Below are 18,132 nucleotides of genomic sequence, written 5' to 3' on the forward strand. Positions count from 1 at the left end.
TGAGAGCTGAGGAAAGGAAACTGAAACCCAGAGTGGGACCATATGCCCAGCACATTTGCTAACAGAGGCTGGCTCAGTTTCTCATGAAATGAGCCTGTGCACAGCCCATCCTCGTCTTCTGGGGAAGAGTGGAGAAAACACATTTTATTCTGATGCCCGCTGGCCTCCAATGTGTCTCACCAGCTTTTGATAACTGCTGGTGGTAATTCAGGAGAGACTGTGAGGCTTCATAAATTATGGTAGCTAGAAATGTGCAGATTCAGAGTCAAGAAATCTTCCAAGCCAGCATTTATATGAGGTCTCTTTTTGCCCAATTTTATTTGAAACTTTCTTCAAGCTGAGATGGGAGAGGTTGCTATTGCAGCAATCCTCAGGTGATGCTGAGAAATAAGAACTCCTGGTTTCAAGAAGTCAAGAATGTTCAGATTTCTAAAACAGCCTTCTAATTTTCCATGCCCAACTTCAGGCTTTGTGGGCCTCGATACCAAAGGTACTGAATATCCATAGCTATGAGGTGACATCTTGGAGCTGAGTGAGCAGCATTCCTTACCTTCACTACACAACTGTCTTCTGGAAATAGGGATGAGGCCACATGGATCGTGTGAGGACAAGTTAGTGTGTAGACAATGCTTGAATATGAATAGTGCTTAGGATAAAATTTTTGAGGATCCAAAGAAATGGACACAGTCAATAGTTTCTTTGACTAAAATGATTGAGCCAGTTACACAAACAACACTGGTACATAATTCCTTCTCACTTAGGAAGAAAGTCCAACACTGTCCATGCTTACCAGCACAATATCAAAATATATACCAAGACAGTCCCCAAAATCAGTGACCAAACAAACATTGAGCAACTATTACATTATTTTATACTAACACACCACACCCATTTATTCACTTCTCTGCTAAGCTTTGCTTCTTCTTTAACTGTTTGCAAGTTCTTGAACCACAACCCACAGTACTTCAGCCCAGTTCATGGGTTGGAGCTGCTCTGCACGGGCTCCAGGCTGGGCGAGGTGAGCCAGCTTTATCCCAGAAGGCTCCAGTCACAGGAATGCAGTTCTGTGCCTGAGTTAATGTGCCAGTATAGACATGCTTTCAGATTCCAAGCTCCACATTTTCCAGGCTGATACCGCTTAGAAACAGAGAAGCTCTCATTTATCAGTGGTCAGAAACTGAACCCGCCAGAACAGAGGAACCGTTGCTGGAGAGCAATTCGGGATTGTGACAGAGATGAAGCGGTGGGAGACTGAGCAGAGGAAACTCATACAATGAGCAAGAACAGCTTGTGTCACGTTACCACCTGTTCCTTTGACATCTGAATTTATGGTCTAAACCATAAATGGCCTAAGGCCTCATTTATTTGAAGTCAGGACAGAAACAGCACATGCCCTACAGAGCTTAAGCTTCACCTTTCAAGTGCCGAGCACACGCAAGACTGAACAAACCTTACAGAATGCGGGGGCTCTTGGTAACAAATAAAATGAGATATTTACCATAAAAACAAAAAATATTGTAGATTAAAGGACATCAAAGTAATCCCTTCTAAAGTAAAATCATAAACAAAAAGGAAAAATAAAGTAAATAGATAAATATGAGTGTTTGAGGCCAAATGCATTTCCCACCAAGGAAATAATCAGATGACATTAAAAGTACTGCAGCAAAGCTGGAGTTAGTATGTTCCTGGCACTGTATTTTATGGGAGAGAAAAGATATATAGTCATCACCTTGAATAAAATATATACCATAACTGGGAAAAGTACAGGATTTTTTAAAGTTCTGTCACTTAAATAAAAAGCACGAGGCAGGTGGCGGTGACAAAGGCTAGGGAATGTGATAACAAGTATTAATAGCAGTTCAAAGAAAGGAAGGTACAGCTGCTGCAGGAAATGTTGGATCCAGCTCTGCAGCTGAGCTGCACTTGGTCCTCTGCCCTGAAGTGTAAGAAAGAAAAATGAGTGTATATAGCCATGGATTTGCTCTAAATCTGTGATTTGAGGATGCCAGTAGACACCCAGGATATCTACCCAGCATGAAATAGAGAAGACTTGTTTTCTGTATTTGGTTAAGAGTGACAAATATCACTAATATGGCAGAAATGTTTAAACAAGGACACAGTACATCACAAGGGAAAACCATCTATCTGGTTTAGCAGCTGGTTTGAAGCATTCAGTTAGGCAGCTATTGCAGTGAAGAAACTCTCCCAACTGTTTCAAGCTGGTTCCTACAGTGCTTGTTCATCCTGGCTAGAAGACTTTTTCCGGGGTGGTTTGCAGGACCCAATCTGGATACAGGAAATAATTTTATAGCCATTCTGTACTCTCTTGTGGATTCACATCCCATGTTCATTTGCAATTAACCAAGCAAGCTACAGAACCGTGGCCACTGTCTCTTTAAAATGACTGCACCCTGGGCCCGTGATCCCTGATATCTGCTGGCCTAGTCTGTCCCCAGATGGCTAGAACCACACTGTCTTTAACAGGCAGCTCACCTGAGACCCTCCTTCAATTACTGTCGACTTCTTTGGGAAACAAGAGTACTCAGGACCTCTCAGCAGTAAGGTCAAAGCCCCAAAGCTTCATTTAGGTATCTGTATCTGGAGTGTGCTGGGTAAATGGAAGAAATTTATACATCACAAAGATGGCCACTACGTAATTTTGGGAGCATGCAGGACTCAAGGATGAAATTTCTGAGGTATGACAGGAGTCAGTGACAGCTATTCTCACACTGTACAGTGATTTATTGCTCTGAATTAGCATATGTGCTTATATAGCAATATACCATGTGGATAGTAAAGATGGTTTCTATAAACATAATAAGAACAGTAGCTATTATCAAAATAAGATCTATATAGCTTGGCCACTGAAGGACTTTACTTGATTCTGTGACTGTGCCTTTTCAGTTTGATGCTAATGGATCCCCTTGTTGCCACAGTTGTTGTTCAGGCTGTCATCATAAGTGATGTTTGTGTTAGTAATAGCAGGAGAGTTTTCTATCGACTCTCTAATAATACATAAAGAACTGCAAACCAATCCATAATGAGCACTTATCCTTCTTTGCTTCCTTTTTTCCTCTAATGCTTCATGTCTTCTATCTGCTTGACAATTTTATTTTGAAGTTTAGAAATTCTGTTCCATTTAACAGTTTGACTTCCTGTTGCTGTAGTTTTTCTCTGCAAAGGAACAAGCATTCAGACTGAAAACTGAGGCATTCATGATCCTGTTGAGATCCCTTAAATTACAGCAAAGACATCTCCAGAATATTCAAATGTATCCAATCCTTTACCAAATTGTAGTAATTATGTTCTCAGTTGCTTTAGTCCATATGTTAAATCTGTGCTCTGTTTATAGACAGGGTGTATATCTTCCTTCTCTTGTTTTGGTAGTGAATGGTAAAACAAAAGGCCGTGGAGAACAGTTTCTGGTCATCCTGTGGCTTCCACAAGTGGTACTGGGTACCCTCCATCTGTAGCCTCCTGTGCCAATTTCTTAATCTTCAAAGTTTCTGATTTTAGAAGTGGAATTTTGAGTACGCTGTATATTGCAGGATATGTCTTATTGAACTTCCCCTCCAAAAAAGTGATTAGAATGAAGCACAGTGTTTAAAGTGTGGTTTTAAAGCAGATGAGTCCATTCAGTTGAGCTAAACATTGTTTCTGAAACACCCAATACCTATATTCATGCTTCCTAAATTGGGGAGAAAACTAAGAAATAAGAAAGAAAAAAGCAGCAGATTCAGCAGATCTTATCTCACTATTTCCCCCTTCTGTTTTCATTTGCACTTCTATTTCCATGCAATATTTCATTTCTTTATGCATCTATCACTGTTTGCTTCTGTCAGAAGTTCAAAGGCAGCCTGCTCTCATAAAGGAGAGACAGTATTGACTGATCTATAATATCGTTTCTACCTTTTTTGACCAATCCTCAATGCATATTTTCAGTTTCAAAAAGCATTTCATGAATCACTGGGCAGTTTGAAAAATCTATAGTGTAGGCTCATTACTTTATGGCTGCTGAATGTTTTCCATTGGTTGTGTTTGCAATGCAAAAACGCAGCCCCTTCTTTTAGGAAAAAGAGGTTAAAATTTCATATATACATAAATAATAAAACAACACAGGGAGGTGATATCAGTGTGATATATTTCATTCCCTATATACCTTTGACTGCCCTGCTGTCCATTAATCCACACAAACTTCCATCATATTCCAACCTCCTTAGCACCTTTAGTCTCATTTTTCTAGGTAGTCAGTCAAAAACCGCTTACTTGTCCCCTCTGAAATGTGGCACTCCCAGCCATCCACACAAATGTCACTGGCTGCAGGCCCAGGACAAGCAATATTCTGTTCTACACTAGTGATCATGGTTTAAGCTCATACCTCATGAGGCTGCAGAAGTGAGAGCTTTATACTTCCTAGTGAGCTCCTTGCCCCAGCAAGCAGAGAGGGATAAAATGGCTGTAGAAGGTAATTCCAGTGAGTCATTCTTGAGAAGACAGATCCAGGGCTTCACAAACCTCAGGATATAATGGAAAGGACAAAATGATGCAACTTTAACAGGAGTCACTTTGAGATTCGTTTTAAATTTTTAAAAAATATTTTCTCATGTTTAGCCATCTATAGAATCTTAGTAACTCAAATTCTTCATTTCAAAGGCATAGGGATATCAAAGTGGTCCTGACACAATTAGCCTCTCCCCTCCATTCTATTTTAAGCACTTCTATCACCAATATTTTTCTGAAAAACACATACACATAGCGTGATGGGAATGTAGTTAAGTGCTTTCAGCACTCCTGCAGAGTGACACACAGAACTCACCTAGAGTTTAACTACTTATATCACACCAGATCCCTTTTCTTCTCACTCTTTTGTGAAGGGTAGTATATAAACAAAAGCTTCCTCTTTCTTACTCTGTTTAAAACTAGGCACAGATCTAAATCAGTTCTCTAGAACATTATCTTTTTTTTTTTTCCCAGCAAAGGAGCCACACTGCCATCAATGAGTCACAAAATAATTAAACATTTAAGACTGTCTGGGCTTTCATTCTGAGGAGGTGACAGGGCTGAAGGGTAGCTGCAGCTTCCAGTTTGGAGGCATTCTGTGTACTGGCTGCACATGCAAACACCCTGCCTTGTGGTGGGAAAGAGAGAGGGACAGGGAGGTTCAGAGCAGGGTTTGCTGGAGTCACACAGAAAGTAGACAGTGCACTCAGGGAAAATGTCCTGGCAAACAACCTCTGGATCACCAACACACCAGCCACTGCCCTCATCCTAACGCACACTGAATAGTTTGGCTACCAGCTGCTGAGGTGCACTGGCACAGAGGCTCCCCCACTCCAGCACTCAGTCCAGGCCAACCATAATGTGGGAAGGAGGTTTATAATTGTTCATTATATTAAGGTGTAAATTATGCTATGTTGTCTCTACATGAACTTCATGAGAAATCAGCCCCAGTTTGAAAGGGCTATTTTATATCTCCCTAAGGGAACCTCTGAAAGACAATCTGGGCTAAAACGCATTATAAAAAGGTAGTTATTTCATTCATCCAGACAGCTCAGGGGAAGTTGCTGTTTAAGCAGTTTTATTTAGGCATCAGTGAAAGGACTCTGCTGCTCCAAGTCCATTGTCAGTTTTTAGAGCTTTGTCTCTATCTGCACCACTACTTCTTACAGGGATTTCTCACTCTACATGGATTTTTATGTTATCATTAGCATCTTAGGTCCTCCTGAAGCTGCCACAAGCAGATTTTTATTCCATATGACTATTTTGTCAGCCTGTAGCTACCAGAAAGGTGAAAATGAGAAGGGTAAATTGGGAGAGGAGACAATCCAGTCTCTTCCATGCAGATGAAAGGCTCTCCTCAGTCAGACTTTGCTATCGCTCTGCCATTTTTTCTTCTGTGCTAGGGAAAGCAGCTGTTTATTTTTTAATCTGTCTTTACCCCAGCTCTAAGGAGGATGTTCAGTATCCCTTGCATATAGAAAATAAATTGGTTGAAGCAGGAAGTCAGATGGACTTTAAGGAGTTTTCTGTATTGACTCGTTTCCAAGTTGATTAAATGCTTATAAGTTCAGTCTGTGTTCTTCTTCTTGCAAGTCTAACTATTGGGTATACAGATTCATATCTACATGTATACAGGCTCCAACAGTGTTAAAAAAACAAACCTCCAGACAGCTAGAACTATTAGTTCATAGGAATTTTAAATTAAATTAAATAGCTGGGCTGTTTTCCAGACGATTTCTAAAGTTCCCATGCTTACACAAAAACCTCCGTAGGATTTACATTACACTACTGTATTTGTTTCAGTGAGCATTTGACTGCCAAGAATACGGTCTATGACCAACATGGCAATCTAATTAAATATTTGATGAGCAGAAAGCTGGACATTATTCAAGTCAAGCATTAAATTAGAAAATTTAGTTTGTCTCCTTAATCAGTAGATTTTTAAATCAGCCTATTCTACCAAAACCCATAAGTTTAATGAATTTGGTCAGACATACTGTGTAACAGATGTCTAACACACAGCCATGAGTCTAAATCACAAAAATGATGCTTCACTTCGGCATGGTAAAATATATTAGAAAGGCGCAGAAAGGTCAGTCACCAGCAACCTGCTTGCTGGTATTTGAGAAACAGCACTGTAAAATGCATGAGCTGCCTTTTGTAGTCTCTTGCAGGAAGCCTTGGAGAGCCACAGATAATTTGCTTTCAATGATTCATCAAGTTGGCCCTTTGTTTCACTAATTTGAGTGTCAAGTGCAACCACATAATAAAGAATTACCAAGACCAGATAAGATTCTTCTTATATTGCTCCGTTTGTCTTAACAACTGGTACTATTGAAACCAAACTCACAAACTGAATAAATAGCAAGCATGTGTGCAATATGGCATTCTTCTGTGAAATGATAAAGCGTGTTTACTGCTCTATCTGCTGACGTACCATACATTCTTGTTTCTTTTTTACTTTCTTAAAAGGCACTAAATGCTGCGTGCTGTGCCCATGCTAGAGATGGCACTTGTTTCACTGTTAGTCCTCCAATGAATTAGTAAAGATAAAAAATGGATTTCAATGACAATTCCAGCCTTGAGAAAGCTGCTATTGTGACCATGGTTGAGTTACCCTGCTGATAGTTTTCTCCTTAATGTAATTTTTAATACTATATAGCTGTGGGTTAGATGTGAAGCCATATATTAGAACTATTATTTCCATGAGTAGTTTCAAGTGAAATAACTTCATGATTAGGAGATAGATTATTTTAAAAATGCTGTCAGTCTAATAACTTCGTAAGAGATCAACCTTAAAATGGCTTGTTTAGAAGGGGTATATTTATAAACGTGGAATTTCCAGAGCAAAAAGTCTACGTGTTATGAGGTCTGCTAACAAAGTTTTCACAACTGAACTGAACACCATTAACACAAACAAATAAAGAATAAAGAAGTTTAGAAGGCTGCTTGTGAGACTGGGAAAATGTCCGCCTTCAGAAACCAGAGATGGCACGGGGAACAAGTCTGTCAGATTTGCTTTAGAAAACGAAGAAAGCTTCTGTCAAAAGGGTTTGAAGCCGGTTGTTAGAGCTCGGGAAAGGTTGTGTGAAAGGGTGTTGTCAGCGCCGCGCAAGGAGTTTGAGGGCGTCGATTTTTTTTTTTTTTTTTTTCACTAACGTGAATTTAAAGTATTGCCTGAACGCCGCCAGCTCCAGGAAACCCGGCTAGCGGTGGGAGAACGGGAAAATTTCACGCTGGGAAAAATACAAATAACGTGCCGTGAGGGTCGTGCCCCGGTGCCAGGGGCAGGACGGAGGCCTGGGCAGGGGGAGGGAGGGAGAGAGGAAAGCCCTGCCCGGTGCCCGCCGGCGGAGCAGCGGCGGAGCGGGAGGCAGAAGTTTTAAGTTCCACCTGCCCTGAAGTCGCCGCTGCGCCGGCAGCAGGAGGCGGAGGCGGGGGCGGAGGCAGGCGGGGCAGCCGAGGACCCGGCTCTGGCAGGCTCCGAGGGTCCGGCCGGGTGTAATTCCCCCCTAATCCCCGCCACGGCGGCGCTTCCCTGGCCGAGCCATGTCTGCGGCTTCCCCGCCATGCCGAGCCTAGCGGGGAGCGGGAGGACTGGCGGCCGGGAGGCGCACAAAATGAAGACCCTGATGGTAAGTGCATTGTTGGCACTGCTCATCCCGGCTCCGGCGGCGGGGAGGGGACGAGAGGAGAGGAGAGGAGAGAGGCGCGGGGCTGCCCCGGGCACCCTGCACACGCTCCATCCTTCCCCGGCTCTTCGGGATCGCGCGGAGGCCACCAAAACCTCGGCGGCGGCGGCCAAGAACTTTCCGCCTGCTTTCTTTTATTCGTGTTTGCTCGTGGTTTGCGGGGTTCTGCGTGTGTGTGTGTGTGTGTGTGTGTGTGTTTGCGTTTTAAGGAGCGTATAGAAAACCGATCTGCTTAAAGGACGATGCTGGAGGTATCTGGGCGGAGGGAAGCGCTCCAGTCCCCAACACTCCTTAAAATGCACGAATTGAGATGCCCAGAGGGGGACGGCGGCTCGGGGATGAGGCGCGGGGGAGCCGGGCGCTCGGAGGGAAGGAGAGGCGAAGGAGCAGGGCTGGTGGAGAGGGTGGCAGGCAGGGGAGCGGGCTGGGCGAGGGAGGGGGTTCCCCAGTTCTGCCGCACTTTTGCCGGGTCTCTGGCGGGTGAAACTTGCGGGTGCGCCGGCGGGGGAGCGGCGATCCCCGCTGGGCCCCGCGGCGCGGGGAGCCCGCTGAGCCGGCTGTGTCTCTGCCCCCCGCAGCGCCACGGGCTGGCCGTCTGCCTGGCGCTCACCACCATGTGCACCAGCTTGTTGCTCATGTACGGCGGCATCGGCGGCATCGGCGGGGGCCACCCGGAGCCGCGGCGGCGGCAGCAGCAGGTGGCGGCGGTGCCCAGCCGGCCCCCCGAGCGCGGCCAGCGCCACCCGGCTCTGCCCGTCGGGGCCGGCCTCCTGGAGGGATACATCAGCGTCCTGGAGCACAAGGTGAGCCGCCGGCCGCGGGACCGCCCCTCTCTCCCGGCCCCCGCGGGGGGAACCTGCCGAGCTCTCCCTGGTGCCCCCCGGAGATGCCCGGGCCCCCCTCGGGCGGGATCGCCGTGCCCCCGCTGTCAGGGCTGGCTAATGCAGCCCTCGGGTGCCGTCGCGCCTGGCCCCGAGGGCGCGACTTAGCGGGGTCAGGACCCGGTGTGAGCCTGCGGTTGGGCATTTGTGCGGTCCTGGTTGTCTTCTCCCTTGCGCAGGGGAAGAGGGAGGGTGAAGTGTTTCGTTTCTGGTGTTGGATGCTATAGCTACAATACAAATGTGTGTTTATGGTGATAGTCATAAGGGTTAAAGAATGAAGTTTATTTACTGGAAGGTCAATAGGTAGGTGTTTATTCTTAGCTCGTTTTGTCATGGGAAACCAAAAAGAATGTCTCCTGCACAAATGACCTTTTCATCCGCCTCTTGGGAAGCAGAAGTTGCCAACCATAGTTACCATTATAGAAATTGGGGGGCATTTTTTTAGTGCTGAACAAAATTATGTCCCTCCCCTTGACAGAGGAATTACCAGGCTGGATTGTCAGACTGTAATACCTGTTTACCAGAGATAGGCAGACTAAGCTTTGATAGCTTGCAGGGCAGATGTAGTGACATAAAGTGAGCAAGGTGGCACATCCATTCTGAAGAGACAGTTGATCTTCAGGAATTTTCTGAGAAGGCAGATTCCTCTACTTCTGTGCTGTGTTCAGTTTTGTTGCACTTATCTAGAAACTCCAAGGTCTTCCTCTGCCAAAACCCCAGATAATGTTTAGTACACGCACATCTTGCAGTAAAAATTTTCAATAAAAAATAAGCAAGGGAAGTGAGGATTCTTAACTTTCTCATGTTTTCACATCCAGATCAACAACTTTCTGAAAGATAGGTTGTCAAACATGTTACTGGGCTCAGTTTAGAGGTACTGTGTGAAGACTAGTGACTTTGATATACAGAGATTTTTATTGTTCCTTCTGGCATCACTTTCTATGCAAGAGTTATCTGTAGGGCTCTTAACACAGAAAAATAGCACATGATGGTGCCTTGTGGGCTTTATTTGCTTTCTTACTTGGTTCGCCTGGAAATTCTCAAATGTAATGTCTATAGATAAAGCAAGTTTGGCCACAGGCTTCCTACTGTGTGAGATGTCCCCTTGTAATTCCTTCATTTTTCTTTAACATGACTGTAGTGATAAGTGTAGATATATATGCACATGATTTCTGTAAACAGCAGTAATCGAAAAGGCATCTGTGGATTTTTAGGATGCATAAGTGAGTAGCCCTCTGACACTGATAACTTACATTGGTTTCTCCTGACTCACAAACACCCCTCATTAACAGACCATACTCAAAATCACTATTCTGTGTTTATTATTTTCCAGGGTAATTTTAATGTTTCCCAGTGTTTTGGAGAAAGATGATTCTCTGGCTTTTTAATATATTGAAATGTGGCCTGAACCCCACAGATACTCCATTTCTGAGTTTCATTTCACACAGCTCATGCCTCACAGTAATAATCTGCTGAAGGTTTAATAACTTTTCCACATAACTTCTGTGGGTCAAAAAGAATATTGCACAATCCCTGCTGTGTTCCCAGCTTGCTTTGTCTTATTTTAATGCACATGAGATCATGCAGAGAGCTCTGCCACTGTGGTATACAGAGCAGTGAGGGCACTGTATTAACGTAAGGGAATGATGGGGGAGAGAAGGGCTTTGACTCTTGATAGTGTATTTGTTTTAGTAATTTCACTTAGTAATCCATGTACTTGACATGGATTTACAATCCCAGAACATAGAGGTTTCCTGCAGAATAAAAAAAAAATGGAGAATGCAAAAGATCACAGGCATTGATGGTTTGGGAGAAGAAGGATGCAGGATCAGTGATGGTGAGAATGGGGAGAGAGATTGCAAGAACTGAGAAACAATGAAGCGTTTTCAGAAAACGTGTGTTTTGGGTGGGACACTGGAAACTGCAGAGAAGACAGCTTGAGTAGCAGGTGTCATGAAAGTCCAGCCCATAGTGAGAAAAAATGAGGGAATCAGGGAGGTTTAAGGAACATAAAGAGAGCAAGATAAAATTCTGTAGCTGTGAGAAGGACGTGAAGAGACAGGGAGGGAGGTCTGGAAGGAGATGAAAAGCACCTGTTGTTTGAGGACAACAGGCTTGGAAAGGTAAGGGAGGAATGAGTTCAGCAATGGTCCATGCTGTTTTGACAGCAGAGGGGTGACTGTGTGAAATGACAGTGAATGGTAGATTTTTCACAGTACAGCCTCCTTAATTTCCCATGTAGAATCTTGGGATTTTCTGTCAGATTGAATGACCTGAAGCTGAATGACCATTACACAAAATTCATCCTTGGTATGTGTTCACGCATCAGTGACAGTTACCAGTAGGCTAAATGTCTAGATCTACAGATCCAGGAGCTGAAACGTGTTCTTGTTTCTGGATCTCATAGTTTGCTTTCATACAAAAATCTTATTTCATGTTCGTGGTGTTGCACCCAAATGTTGTGCATTTAATGAGAGTGAGTATGCAATGGTATATGAAAGCTGTATGATAAGTATTATAGAACTCAGTATTACTCCATAATCACAGTGTGAGGATTGACACTTACAGAAGCTGTGTAAATATGTGGCAGTATAGACATTTCTCTTCAGGAATAAATTTAACAGTTGTCCACACTGTGAAATATCATGTATTACAAATGTCTGTCACTACTACCAATACAGCTCATTTAGTAGTGGTGGATGATCGTGTGTGGAGACTGTTTACCAGAAAATCAAGGCACTTAGTAAAGTACCAATGATTTTGAAATATAGCTTGCAATATTGTAATTACCAATTATTTTTCTCCTTTTATTTCATATTCAGTAAGAATTATAGTTTCTCATCCATCCTGTCAAGAGAAGCAGGCAGTCTCCTCAGAGACTGCAAAATATCTAACATTCTTTTTTTACTGGATCGAAGAGATTTTTTTGCAGGAGTTTCTTGTCTCTTGGTCAGGTTTGTAATGTTTTGTTTCATAGCGCTTTGCCTTCATGGTTTCTGCAAGCCCATTTTTCTGTGAGTCAAGCATCAGAGATCAGAACCCATTTACTTAGCTTCAGTTGCCTGTCACAGTTTAGCAGTGCACACTTAATTTCTGTTGAACTGAACTCTTAAAACAAACAAGTTCAGAGATGCTGTGGATCCAGAGATGCAAGTGGGTTCTTGTCATTTCTCCTCTGTGTGTCCCAGAGCAGCAGCAGTTGACAGTCATTGTTGATGGATGTTTGAAACGAATAAATAGGATATTTTTTTTGTTCCCAGTAGCCAGATGTTGCATCTTAGAAGATCTCACATTTGGAACAGAAAATATGGTTTGCTGATGGTTGCTGTTGAGAGGTCAAGGACTGAAATGAAGTGGAGAAGAAGCAGCTTCCCTTCTACTTGGAGGAGCTGTTGCTTCCTACAGAGGCACATTGACAGGGTGTAGCGCTGCATCTGTTCTGCAGTTAGAAAGGACAGGTGTCCTAGACTGTCAGACTGACATCTTTCCTGAATTCTTTGTGTGTAATCCTGAAATTAAAGAGGTTTTGTTATTGGCATCGAGGGAAGCAGAATTCTGCTCTTCAGTGGGCAGGCGTGGGGATAAGCCTTTCTGTTGATTTGTCGCAGTGCTAGCAAGAAATTACAATGCTAATATTTTTAAAGCAATTACTGCATACAAATAACAGACTGTTAATGAAAGTAGGAAACCTAGCACTGTTCCAGAACTTGCAAGAAATAAATATTTAACCATTATATTACTATTCTGAAATGAATGTGGGAACATATCTCTGGACAGTTAAAAAGCTTTTTGCCCAGTATTGACTCAACAGTTGGTACTGTGAATAAAATATCAGTTTGTCACGTATGTAATTAAATGGTATTTCAAGCCATCGAGAATTTTGTTTCTTAAAAGATTTTTTAAAAAAATCAAAATCAATCTTGCAGACCAAGTGCATGATTTATTAGAACAACATTTAAGTACCTTAAAAGAGCATTGAGATCAACATGGTAATTTAAGTGATCACAATGATTTCTTAATTTATGATAATGTGAATTATCATATGCAAAGAAATCTTTGTGATCCCTTTAAATTAATGCAGATCAGAGAATTGTGTAGTTAATGAAGTGTTTGAGGAAGAGCCATTCTGCAAATAGTGCTATAGCTCCTTAATCTCTGAGACGCAAAAAGTTGCTCTTGGAGGAAACTATTTTTTCCAGGATAGTAAACTTTGTGCATTTCAAATAGGATAGGAGTCTTGCCATGTTTTATATTATTTTTAGTAAGTATTAAATCAAAAGTATCTTACAGCAAAACAACTTGTCTTGCCCGAGGTGGGATCAAGCCCACTGAGTTAAATAAACCATGTACCATGATTTCATTACATGTTCCTGTTTGCTCCTGGAATTCTTACCTGTAAAGGAAGGAACACAAACTTTACTGTGCAATTAAGTATTTGATGGAGCTTTTATTATGTGAGAGATCCACAAGGGGGAGACTTTATTCTAGAATAACCTTGTTTGGGACACTTCCATCTGTCAGAGACCTGTGCAAGGTGAGAGTCCACAAAAGCCCCGTGCTCAGTGTTTTGTTGGCTTCTTGGCTTTCTATTTTAAGGTACTGTAGTCACCTTTTACTCTGATAAGCTGTGGGTTTATTTAAACCCTTATAAAGTTCACAGCTTAAAGAGGAAAAAAAAAAAGGACCATGACAGTCAGGGAATGTAACTGCATATCCACACACTCAGAGCAGAGACAGTTGTTTTACCAGATTTACCCAACTTTTGAATAATGACTGTCCTGTGCTTTATATTTTCTTACTTCTGAGCTATTGCTCTTTCAGCCTAACAGATCATAATATTGGGTTCTTCATTTTGATGACCCTTGTCTAAAGTTTTTGGCAGTTTCTGTGTGCACTAGGTGCTAACACATGGTGTGCAATACAGGGTGCTCAACAATGGCAGGAGATGACGGTACATTTTTCTGTTTTCCAGGTTGCTTGGCACCTCTGCAAAGAACCAGTAGTTCTAGCCTGGCACTGCTCCTGCTTAGAATACCTTCAAATATTTTTAAAGGTTTACACATAGGTGTCAGTTAGCTGTGCAGTTTATACATTTATTTTATGAAAAAGGTCATATTTTGTAGTTGGACACATCTTTTGTAGAATTCTGACTCCAGTGTGTGCTTGAGAGAGATCACAAATGTTAGCTATCAGGATAATAAAAACAAGTCACATTTTGCAGTTATCACTATTGCCTAATTCTTTCTAAAATAAGTACTGTTAAAGATAAAATCGAACTAGTAGGGGTACTGAGTCCAGGCAGAGGTCAGGATCCATTGCTTAAAAAATTGTCTCAAAAGAGCACAGACACTATTAAATATTGAGATGTCCCTGAAAACTGGAAGATGTTTGGTGTGCATCTAGTACCTGGTGTTGTAAATGGTCATTAATATAACATGATGCATAAAACCCCATCACAAACTAGTTCTGATCATTTATTGGTGGTTGAGAAGATAACGGAGAGGAAATCACTGTTGTAATACTGAAAACAAGAGAAAATATTGGAGTTTATACCAGGTGAAGATCTTACCCCTTGTATTCTGTGACACTTTGTGATGCAGCTTTATTCTTTCATAGAAATAGAAGCAGAGAGATTATTTCAGAGACCACAGCAAAAAATGTTGTTGATGGATTTCATTACAAACATAAATAGGTAGCTGGTCAGGTCAAGACAGTTGATGCAGAATGGTGTTTTAATTTTCTCACATTATAAAAAAGTCACATCTCACAGCAATATCTGATACCATATATGGGTCATAATACGCTATCTTGTTTTTACAACTGAGACAGAAAGTTCTTTTTTCTTTTTCTTGGTTGAAGAAAAACTGCAGAAGCATGAAGATGTTTTTGTTTGGTTTACACTGCTGTTTTTTGATTGTTGGATTATAGCCTTTTTTGATTTATTTGGATTACAGCCTTTATCCTAAATTGTGAAGAGTGAGGAATGAGTAAATATGCTGTCTGCTTACCTGTCTTCTTTTGTGAACATGCAAAATTCTTAATTGGATGGATATGAAAAACACTTCCAGGCAGGAATTGGTGATAGTCTGTCTGCTACTGAGATTTGCTCGTCTCTCATGAAAAACCCCTTAATTTTTTTTCCTCTTCGTTTACATCATTAATTTCAATGACCACCTTTGTATTTCTAGTATATGCTGAAGTATATTACATTTGATAACCATTTAAAGTTGCCATATTGTGCACTTCTTTTTCACATGATCTTTCACTGTGAGCATTTTAGGCTATTTTCATCTTCCTGTGAAGACAAAGTGTTCTTTTTGAAGGATTTTAATCCTTGGTGGAAGCAAGTCTGAACTAAATGAGATTTTCAATGACAGGAAATGTAATTTTTGCTCACAGCTGATGGATATCTCTCAATAGAGTTTCCTTAAGTTCTCCCTTTCTGCTTGTCCTGGGGCATAAGTGGATATTGAGTGTCATCCTAACTATGTGATATCCTCAAAACAATAGAGTGCAGGTAGTTTCCTTTTCCCAGTGACCTTCCTTCTTAGTTTAACCTGTATTGCTCAGTAACGCTCCGTATGCACATCCTTGATGCTGAGGTGGCATTGATAGGGAGAAAACTCAGTGTATTAATTGAGCTTCTAATTAGGGCAATTATGATCAAATCAGCAGTCGTTTGGTGCTGATATAAGCAGATGTGACAGCACAAAAGCTGCTTTGAAGGTGAGGTGAAAGCATCATGATATTCACCTCACTCCATTTCACCTCATCCCTAAGCAATCTCCGTTAGGCATCACTCTTGTGCTCTGATAGTTAAAGCTTGAAGTGTTAATACCAGGGTAACTACTGAAGTTTGCTACCAGCTGGAAAAGCAAATATTTTCAGTTCAGAAGCTGCTATTAATTGTTCTCCATTGTCATTCTGAAGATAGCCTAATACATTTAAGAACAAAAGTCACATAGGGAGTGAGGAAGCAAGTCAAAGCTGAAACCTCCTGCCTTCAGAGAGTCTGTTTGCAACAGAAGTGCAAAACACAAATGGAGAAGTGGAGCTCTGAGGTGCCCTTGGATGGCCTGTATGAAAGCCAGAGTTGGGCACTGAGAAACACATGCACATTCCTACAGAGAATATTCCATTTGAACTGAGGTTAGGCCAGTCTGGTAACAGTGTCTGGGCTGTGTATTCAGAGAGACACAGAGTGTTAAGAGAAGCACAAATGTGTATGTTAAGTGCAATAATAAATTCTGAATCCTTACTGGAACCTTGTGAGAAAACTTCAGAATAAGATTGGGTTATTTTAAAACACAGAGAGGGCAAACTGATATACTTAATAGATTAGACTATTTTTTCACAATGGCAGTGAACTACTGCAAAATGTTCATTGTCCAAGGAAAGGGAACAGTAATGGGTTTATATGGTATATGGGCAGCATAGATCAGGTTTTCTTAATTTAGATTTAATAATCTGGACTGTTTTAAGTAACATAGAACAAGAATATATAAATGTGTGCTTTGTCATTGAATACAACACGTTAGGAATTCTTTGCAGCTGTACAAAAATTTCCATTACAGAGTGGGTGGCTTAGTTAGAAATAACCTGGAAAATAAGAGGAAAATGTTTCTCAGTGACCAGTCGATATATTTGGAATATGCATTTTTGTTAGGCAAATAATATATTTTGATTTTAGTATGCTATTAGCATCCTCAGGTATTGGCATGATGTTAATATTGCAGAAATAAAGTATTCTGTAAATTTTGTGCTGTTGGACAGTATTAAATCAGAATATATCTTACCCTCAGCTATAGCAGGTCATAAAAGTAGATATAATAACATTCAGCAGAGCATCAGTCTCAGAGTTATCTCTAAAGAAAAGAAAAATTCCACAGTGCAAGTTTGCGCAAAGGTGGTACATCTGTACCCAGCTTTGTGCTCAGGAAAGTTAAAGAACTGTTGTCATGCTTAAGAAGTGGCTGGCTTAGAAATAAGTTTCTAGAGACTTTGTTCATCAGCAAGTACGTGCTGCTTACCCGTTCACCTGCATGAGGTTGAAACCTTTCCTGCCAGTTTGACCCCAAGCTGTGCTTTGCAGACAGTGGCATGACTTACACCCAGGCTTGTTACCTTCCAAACTTTCTCACCTGCATTACCATCCTCTGTGGATGGACATTGTTATTCCGTTTCAATAAACTTCACCCCCATGACTTGTACAAAAAACGAGAAGCACACGATTGAGGCAGCGGACAGGGGGCTACGGGCTGATGAAATGATGCAAGAAATTCCAAAGTTGGGTGGGGAGGCTGGGTCAGTAAGTCTGGGTGGTGTAGTTTGAGACGGGCTTGCTAGTTTGAAACCAGAGTAGTCACGTTGTATCTGAGAAGTAAATCCTGACCTTTGGCAGCTACATTTTTTCTGGAGCTGGGCTGGCACTGTACTTTCTGTGGCATTTGGGTTCAAAATGAGCTGAAGCAATGTGGAGTGCCCAGGCAATAATGGTAAAGACATGCCCAAAACACTTCTGGGCAACTCTCAAGTGCAGTGCCAGGGTCTGAAACTGCATTTGAAATACCAGCTGTTCTTTAACTTTAGCCATCCAAAATATATACACCTTGTACTTGCAGAGACTGAACATTTGGCCACAGAGAAGGCATGTTTAGAAAACATGATCTCCAAGACTTGTCCACAGTCCTTATGAAAAAGCTTCTGGCCAAATGCATGGGAGAAGTGCTTTCCCAACCTTATGCTCAGCCTTCGTGCAGAGCTCAGGGGCTCACAGGGAGTATGTGCTGTGGTGCAACCTGTGCTATCCCTTCCCTGCTCTGCTCTGGCTTTCAGTGTGGCATCTTTGTGTCAGTCCTTCTGATACTTGGCTAAATTACATCCATAGAGATTAGAATAATGTTAAATGTGCTCCTAAATTTTGTTGCTGTCCATTTCAGTCCTAATACCACTTTAAAAGGGTTAGTTTTACACAACTCAGCATATTGGTTGACTCTAAAATAGAAGCATAAAACCTCAAAATACAGCCATTGGAGTGAATGCAGCTACCAGAGTGACGC

General features: G+C 41.9%; 1 protein-coding gene across 2 annotated transcripts in view; it reads left to right on the forward strand.

The window, feature by feature from the left end:
- Nucleotides 1-7,676: 7,676 nt before the first annotated feature.
- ST6GALNAC5 (ST6 N-acetylgalactosaminide alpha-2,6-sialyltransferase 5) overlaps nucleotides 7,677-18,132 on the forward strand; it is a 70,896-nt gene continuing 60,440 nt past the window's right edge. The window contains exons 1-2 of one of the 2 annotated variants that reach the window (XM_064665517.1): nucleotides 7,677-8,135; nucleotides 8,771-8,995. In XM_064665517.1, the coding sequence (XP_064521587.1) occupies nucleotides 8,070-8,135; nucleotides 8,771-8,995 (291 nt within the window). In that variant the 5' untranslated portion in view covers nucleotides 7,677-8,069. The remainder of the gene's footprint in view (nucleotides 8,136-8,770; nucleotides 8,996-18,132) is intronic. The other variant, XM_064665516.1, reaches the window with a different exon arrangement.

The sequence above is a fragment of the Pseudopipra pipra genome, chromosome 9 (assembly GCF_036250125.1).
Source record: "Pseudopipra pipra isolate bDixPip1 chromosome 9, bDixPip1.hap1, whole genome shotgun sequence".
NCBI lineage: Eukaryota > Metazoa > Chordata > Aves > Passeriformes > Pipridae > Pseudopipra > Pseudopipra pipra.